The sequence below is a fragment of the Notolabrus celidotus genome, chromosome 21 (assembly GCF_009762535.1).
Source record: "Notolabrus celidotus isolate fNotCel1 chromosome 21, fNotCel1.pri, whole genome shotgun sequence".
Taxonomy (NCBI): Eukaryota; Metazoa; Chordata; class Actinopteri; order Labriformes; family Labridae; genus Notolabrus; species Notolabrus celidotus.
In genome coordinates this window covers 15,594,672-15,603,114 of record NC_048292.1, presented here as the reverse complement: position 1 = coordinate 15,603,114, position 8,443 = coordinate 15,594,672, and the positions used below count along the sequence as shown (strand labels likewise).

The 8,443-nt window shown below is 42.2% G+C and overlaps 1 protein-coding gene across 1 annotated transcript; it reads left to right on the top strand.

The window, feature by feature from the left end:
• The first annotated feature begins 1,244 nt into the window (after positions 1 to 1,244).
• ing3 (inhibitor of growth family, member 3) lies at positions 1,245 to 7,311 on the top strand. Its single transcript, XM_034673525.1, has 12 exons — positions 1,245 to 1,400; positions 1,544 to 1,615; positions 2,974 to 3,074; positions 3,183 to 3,248; positions 4,705 to 4,801; positions 4,904 to 4,975; positions 5,071 to 5,187; positions 5,272 to 5,435; positions 5,573 to 5,763; positions 5,961 to 6,153; positions 6,353 to 6,391; positions 6,560 to 7,311. The coding sequence occupies exons 1-12, from the start codon at positions 1,373 to 1,375 to the stop codon at positions 6,674 to 6,676; spliced, it is 1,257 nt and encodes a 418-aa protein (XP_034529416.1). The 5' UTR covers positions 1,245 to 1,372; the 3' UTR covers positions 6,677 to 7,311.
• Positions 7,312 to 8,443: the final 1,132 nt, after the last annotated feature.

Genomic DNA, 8,443 nt, shown 5'->3' with positions numbered 1-8,443 from the left:
CTCTGGTGTAGTCAGAACCGTCTGGAGCTGAACCCGCTCAAGACTGTGGAGATGACAGTGGACTTCAGGAGAAGCCCCCCTCCGCTCCCCCCCCTCACCATCCTGAACAGCATTGTGTCTACTGTGGACTCTTTCAGGTTCCTGGGATCCCCTATCTCTCGGGACCTGAGGTGGACCTCCCACATAGACACAATCAGAAAAAAGGCCCAGCAGAGGATGTACTTCCTGCGTCAGCTCAGGAAGTTCAACCTGCCCCAGGAGCTGCTGATCATGTTCTACACCTCCATCATCCAGTCTGTTCTGTGCACCTCCATCACTGTCTGGTTTGGATCTGCAACCAAACTAGACAAACACAGACTGCAACGGACTATAAGGACTGCAGAAAAAATCATCGGTGTCGACCTGCCCCCCATCCAGGACTTGTACCGGTCCCGGGCCAGGAAACGGGCAGGTAGCATCACCGCTGACCCCTCACACCCTGGACACAAATTCTTCAAACTCCTCCCCTCTGGCAGGCGCTACATATCATTGTGCGCCAAAACAACCCGCCATAAGAACAGTTTCTTCCCCCAGGCTGTCACTCTGATGAACACTAAACCATAACAGTGTCATACCTGTTGGATCAATACTCTCTGTAAATATACATGTAAATATACAATGCAACAATTCTCCAAGCAGAATTCCATATTTCTATTTTTTGTATTATTTAACTACTATTTTTTTTATGTAAAAACTACCTCTGCTACTCACCACTGCACTATCATCATATTATTTTAGCTTGTACATATTAGTCATGCCTATTTGTTGTTGTTTTGTATTTATAGATGGTGCTATTGTTATTATATGTTTATTTTTATTTGAATGTCTTATTCTTATGCCTTGTACAAAGAGAGCACAGTTTACCTAAGTCAAATTCCTTGTGTGTTCAAGCATACCTGGCGAATAAAGCTGATTCTGATTCTGATTCTGATATATCTAAATTGTATTCTATCTTTATCTATTTTTATTTTTACTTATTTTATTTTACTAATTGGAACTTTTTCTTTATTTAACTTATGTCTGGGTTGCTGCAACAACTGAATTTCCCCCCGGGGGATCAATAAAGTACTATCTTATCTTACCTTGTCTTATTTTCTTCAAAAGAAACGAACTGAACGTGTTTAAACTACATATCCCATAATGCATCTGTTCTGAAAACACAAATCAGCGCCCGCGTAGGTTTCAACCAATCAGCACACAGGCAGCCGTTTGCGTCACCGTCTCTGACCTCGATTTTTCTGGCTCTTTTTTCTGAGAGAGACAGCGACTGGCGGCGCCATATTGAAAGAAGAAAATTGTTCCCTAAAACGCGAAAAACGTCGAAATTGCAGCCATGTTGTACCTGGAGGATTATCTCGAGAGTGAGTATGAGACTGTAACAAACCCTCGGAGGTTTTGTTGCCGTGTTTTGTGCATTGAATATGTGTTATTTTTCGGGCCGCGCTGCTCGGGCTGTTAGCCTAGCCGTGCTAGCAGGTGTAACGGTGTTTTTTTCTCCCGGCAGTGATCGAGCAGCTTCCCATGGATCTCCGCGACAGGTTTACGGAAATGCGAGAGATGGACCTGCAGGTTCAGAGTACGTACAGCAGAGCCGGCGAACGGCAGCCTACACACCGGGTTAACACACTGACAGAAGACCTTTTAATATAAACACTGAATGGGAACTGATCTGAAACACAAATAAAATGTTTGAGCTTCTGTTTTTAGCGTTAGTCTCTGTAATCAGATCATCGGTTAGCTGAGCCGGATAACTACTCTGCTACAACTAAGTTTGAACCAGAGCTTTTATTTACCGACCTCCTACTGTGTGTGTTTACACCTTATGAAACATCACCTCTTAATTAATTATGATTGCATTAATAACTTGTGTTATGTCAGGTTGGAATAGACTGTAATGTGCCGTAAATGTTGCCGTAAAACAGTAATGTTGTTTCCATGATGAAAAAAATAACTTTTCAGCATTACATACAAACACACAGTCCAAAGTGTCCCTTTAATATAAGTCATTTAATGCAATTATAAGACTTTTACATTGTAGTTTCAATATGTTTTATATACTCTGAAGTCAGAACCAGAAATACTTTATTTATCCCGGCGGAAATTAAGTTGTTACAGAATGCTCTTATACACAGAATGAAAAAGTCAGAATATAAATAGAAAGAGAGAATAAAATAAGGTATAAATACGAATGAAATATTATAATTTGGATTGATGATAAGTATATACAGAAACACAGAATAGTTACAGTTCGCTATGTACAGAAGCGCTGGGAATGAAGGTATTATATACAGGATGTTGAAGTGGCAGGGATATTGCACAGTGTATTGCATGTTATTGCACAGAATACAGAATATAGTTCAGTCATCAGGGAGGAACAGATCACTCCAGGTGAAGGGTTAGTTTGGAGCCAGTGACAGTAGCGCAGGGATCAGTGATATTTCTGCAGTCATCTTAAACTTGGATTATGGACATGTTGTTGATTATGTATACAAGCCTCTCAGTGTCTCCAAGCTGATGCCCTGAGATGTTTTATTAGACCAACAGTTTGAGTCATAAATATTTAGTTTGCAGAGATACTCGTAGTCAAATTGTCATGAGAATCACGGCTACTTTATCAATTGCTACTACTTTGTGTACTTCTTAATTGTTGGTGTATTGCAGAGCTACATGATGTTTTAAAGAAAAGAAAAGAAAGCAGATATTGCAGTATTTTTCATTTTGCTTTACTCATCGCACTATAAAAAAATATAAGATAAGTAAACCCTCTTTACCTTAGCACTCATGAACACTGTCTGAAACGCACACTGTCTTAATTAAGTGCTTGTTGAGGTCTCTGAGGTCTGAATTATTATTGTTTTACTTGTCTGGAGTCACTTTGAGGACGTTTGTGTTGCAGATCACTGAGCTTGTGTGTTTATGTTTCTGTCTGCTCAGACGCCACAGATCAGCTGGAGCAGAAAGTGATCGAGTTCTTCGTCAACGCAAAGAAAAACAAACCAGAGTGGAGGGACGAGCAGATGGAGGTCATTAAAAAGGTAGAAACACCTGGAGGATGTCTCAGTTTGTTCACTTGTCATTCTAGATTAACACAAAATAAAGAATATACTGAGTGTAACAGATAATCTCATCATTCTGTGTTGCAGGATTATTACAAAGCTTTGGAGGATGCTGATGAGAAAGTTCAGCTGGCCAATCAGATCTATGACCTGGTGAGTAAAACTGTGTTTATTATGATCGTGTTTTAAATTGAATGTGTCTCTGTTGTCCCAGCTCAAGCCTCAGTGTAAGAAATGTTCAGTAGTAATTTGATCAACAACTTCCCCATTCAAAATCAGAATTAATCTGCAGAAAATACAGTATCACAACATCCATTTACAGACAGCTATAAACAGAGAAAACATGAAAGTATTTAGTAATGATGAATGTAAAAAAAATTGTATATGTGACTGTGAAAGTAATTATATATGCATCTTTTTTTTTCCATTTTATTTTATTGCAAAACAGTGCACAGACAAACATAGTCATAGACAACAACATACATTAACATGACAAAATATGTGAGACAATTATAAAGACTATAGGCCACTTAGATATGATAGTCAAGGAAATGGGTGCATCTGGTGTTTGAAGGGTGTTCGATGTTATTGAATGTACTGTATCTGTGTGTATGTGTGTGTGCACATGTATGCGTGTGTGCATGTGCTTGTCGGTGTGTACACATGTGCAGGTGAACATTCTCAGTTACTCTCTGGGGCTTAAAAGGTTGAATAATGGAGAGAAAGAAGAAAGTGAGAATAAAATAAGATATAAAATTAAATATGTTTCATTAAAATGAATGGATTAATAGAGAAAGAAAACATAGAAATTATGGACTCAAATTCTAAATATTGTCTTTAATCAATATTTTCAGACTCAGTGTCCAGTTTTCTTCCTACTTGTTCTCACTGAGAGCACGTCCACATGGTCAGGTGTCAATCAGAAGCACAACAGGGTCACAATCAGTGCTACAACACCCACTCAGAATGTACTGATGATGCTGTTAATGCAGGGATACTTGCATCCTAGCTTTGCCTGGAAATCTCTCTGCATTGACTTTCTCCTAGTCTGTAAGCTTTGTATCCAAAGGTTGGGTAATGTCCTGTAAAAGGCTCTCAACCTCCATGTCTGTGTCGTTAGAGGCGGGAGCTGTTATGTATTGCTTCCCACAAAAAAAAAAGACATTGCATAGATGTGGCGCCTGGCCAGTTCCATCTGAGTGTAAAAAAACAGCTTCAGTGAAAACATACAGGTCGACTGTTAGGCTGTTATTCTGCACAGTGTCCACCAGAGGGCAGTCAGAGACAGAAACAACAGGAACAGACTCACCTTCACATTAAAACTCCTATCATTGTTATTGTTTTAAAATCATGATTTAACAATTTAACAAAAATCAGGATTACCAGTGTACATCCACCAAACAGTGATTTAAATTAAACTCTAATTTTTCAAACACAGAGATGGTCTTAAATCTTCTTGGTGATCATGTTTTTAAGTGTAAAAATATCCCTGCTGGACTGACAGAATACGATTTTTAAAGATGAGTTCTACTTCATCATAATATTCAGGGCAGAGTGAGTGTTGTTTTTCCTAATGATATCTTATTTTTAAATCCTCCTCCTCCTCCAGGTGGACCGTCACCTCCGTAAACTGGACCAAGAGCTCGCCAAGTTTAAGATGGAGCTTGAGGCCGACAACGCCGGCATCACAGAGATCCTCGAGAGACGTGAGACGCTCTCTCTGACGCTAAAGTCCTGAACCATGATCATGATTTATCTGTGTGATCCTCACTGAAGCTGTAACTTCCTGTCCTTTCTCTCCTCCTCAGGGTCTTTAGAGATGGACAGTCCGTCTCAGCCGGTCAACAACCATCACGTCCACTCTCACACCACCGCAGAGAGTAAGTTCACTTGAACCCTTCAGTGATCAGACAACAGTTACACGTATGGATGACATAGAAATGATGTATCTGTGTGTCTGAATGTGTGTTCACAGAGAGGAAGTACAGCGCTCCAGCTCATCACACCACAGAGCATGTTCCAGAGAAGAAGTTCAAATCTGAAGCTCTGCTGTCCACGCTCACGTCAGACGCCTCCAAGGAGAACACACCAGGTAACACACACACACACACACACAGAAACCTGTTTAACCTCAATATGTGTGTATATATACCTACTGACACTGTGTCCCCTGCAGGCTGCCGTACCAACAGCACGTCCTCGTCCACTAACAGCGTGTACAGTGTGAACTCCTCTCAGCCGCTGGCCTCCTACAACCTGAGCTCCCTGCCTGCAGGGCCCGGGGCCGGAGCGGGGGCCATCACCATGGCTGCTGCTCAGGCTGTGCAGGCCACCGCACAGGTGTGCAAAACACACACACACACACTTACATCTGAAGATCTTCCCATGAGGTCAACTGTGTATATTTGACCTGTTGCATGGAGGCCTATGTGTAGTTAATGTGTATATATATATATTGTGTGTGTGTGTGTGTTCAGATGAAGGAGGGCCGCAGGACGTCCAGTCTCAAAGCCAGCTACGAGGCGATCAAGAACAACGACTTCCAGCTGGGCAGAGAGTTCAATCTGTCCAGGGAAAACCCTGGATACTCCTCCTCCGCCCTCGCCTCCACCCTCACGCAGACCCTCACCCCCACCACCGCCTCTGACTCCAGGGGGCGCAAGTCCAAGTAAGAGACACACATATGCCCACCTGGTACACCTGCACAGAGCTACATAGTAACCTGCATTAACTGGTGATCATCATAACGGTCCATATGTATAACCAGTGTAATTAAGTTTGTACCTTTGCATCAATCTTCAGCTCTTTCTGCTCAGGCATTTACATTTGTCCCCCTCTCTCTTCTTCTTCTCTTCTGTTCTCCAGAAGCAGCATTAAGTCTTCCAACCATCAGTCCTCCTCCTCCTCCTCCTCCTCCTCCCTGTCCTCCTGCTCCTCCTCCTCAGCTCTGGCTCAGGAGCTTTCCCAGCAGGCCTCCGCGCTGCCCGAGGCCGAGGCCAACAGCCAGGTGGACTGGACCTACGACCCCAACGAGCCCAGATACTGCATCTGTAACCAGGTGAGGTTTCAGGACACAGGGGGGCGGGGACGGGGGATGTGATGGGCTGTTTGGACTTAAACATGAGTATAATTCAGACCAGTTGTCTCTGACATATTTAGCGATGTATTAATACATGCTTTCAGTTCTATTAGTGTGTGTGAGTATGATTGCATTTTGAATTTCCAACCATTGAAGAATGTATATTTGATATTTCCAGGTTTCTTATGGAGAAATGGTGGGCTGTGATAACACAGACGTGAGTATCATCTTTATTAATCATTGTATTATTGATGTGGATGATCTGATATTAAAGCTTAGACTAGTGTGTTCACCTGACACAGGATTAGATGGTAAATTGTATCATTTACATCAGTTTGTTGTTGTTGTTGTTGTTGTTAATATTTGTGTGTTTCTCTCCCCTCAGTGTCCGATCGAGTGGTTTCATTACGGCTGTGTGGGGCTCACCGAAGCTCCTAAAGGGAAGTGGTTCTGCCCTCAGTGCACTGCCGCCATGAAGAGGAGGGGCAGCCGACACAAATAGACTCCGCCCTCCAGCCCACCTCTCCGTCTGTCTGTCTGTGTGTCGGCCATGTTGGATTCTAACAGAAAACACACCAACCAACCCCTGCAGAGGTCAGAGGTCAACAGACTGCTGTGACTTTTACTCCCTGTACCAACACAAACCGCTCTAAAACTCTGAGATTATAATCCGGATATAGAATCCCATGATTTAAAAGTTTACTATTTTTGTCTTTGACTCGAGTCAGGCTCTGAAATTTAAGCTCATTCCAAATATTTTAACTTGATTTGATAATCCTGACTCGATTTCTGTAAGACTAACCTCTGAAAATAAACTCAAAACCAGAGCGAGAGTTTAATTCTGAGTTTAATCTCAGATGAAACAAAGTTTTTAATGTCCTCGGTTCATCTGTTCAAAAGTAATCTGAAGGGATTAAAGCTGTCAGATTAGATGCAATTGTTCAAAGAAGAAAACAGGGGCTCCTGTGAGGATATGTTTGTGGATTTTGGTGCCCCCTGTGGCCTGAGTATGTAGTTTGTAGTCCCGTTTTGGGGCTCTGTTAATGTGGATTTGGTCATCTTTAAAAATCTGTATCAGGATCAGGTTGACAAAGGTAAACTGGATTATTCCGATCCAGATTAAACCTTTGAACATCCCGGCCCTGGTGTTTTGATCTTGTGTAGGAACCAAACAGATCACAGATTCTGGGTTTCATGGATAGTCTTGAGTTTGTTTATTTTTATGTGTGAATGTTCTACCACCTGCTGAATTAATAATCCAGATTATTAAGGATCGGACCGAGCAGCAGAGTCGACGTTTAACAAAACTAATCTGATTGGATAATCTGTTAACACAACTGGAACATCAGAGACGTGTAGGAGCAGAAGAAGAAACGGAACCATCTCAAGAGCATTTTTTATTTTTAAAGAGGACCACTTTAACTTCAGTCAGCTGACTGAAAACGACCTCACAGCTCACCTGGATAGGTCAGAGGTCAACCTGTGGGGGTCTGGTTGTTTATATATAGTCTGACTTCAGAAGGAAGAAGACGAGGACCCACTGACCCGACGAGCAGAGTCCACGTGTGAAAAATGAAAATAAAACCCCTGAGGATTTCTTTATTCATCTCAGAGCTGGAGTGAATTTTTCCCATGAGGCCATGCTCCTCCTCCATGATGGATTTTTTTAAAACTACAAATGAGCTGTTGGACTACAACTACAGAAGCCTGTTTGACTAAAACTTCATCAAAACCAGATGCAGCGCGTTTAAAACCTCTGACCTTGGAGGGAAAAAAAAATTGAGAGCAAACGGCGGAAACACAAGAGGGTGTGTGTGTCGGTGTGTGCTGAAACATTCGAGTGTGTTACTGTGCGTTTGTGTTAATGTGTGTGTTTGTTTCCTGGTTGTTAAACATGAGAAGTCAAATAAACTGATGTTTTGGTACTTTGTGACTCGTATTCATTTTGACTATGATAAAAACAGGGGGGGTGCCCCATGTACAGAGGCTATGGTCCTCGTTGCAGCAGGCGCAGGTTCGATTCCCGGCTTCAACCATTTGCTGCACGTCTTCCCCCACTCTCTGCTCCCTGTGTTTCCTGTCTCTCTTCAGCTGTGCTCTCTATTAAAGGAGAAAATGCACAACGTATGACTTGGAGTAGAAACTACGGCTGTTTTCTGAAACCGCCTGCGACATGCTACCTAGAAATTTAGTATGCAGAACGTACTGCCTACTACATACTGCGTTTGAAGGTAGTATGTCTGTTCTATTGGATCTGTTCTGCAGGATG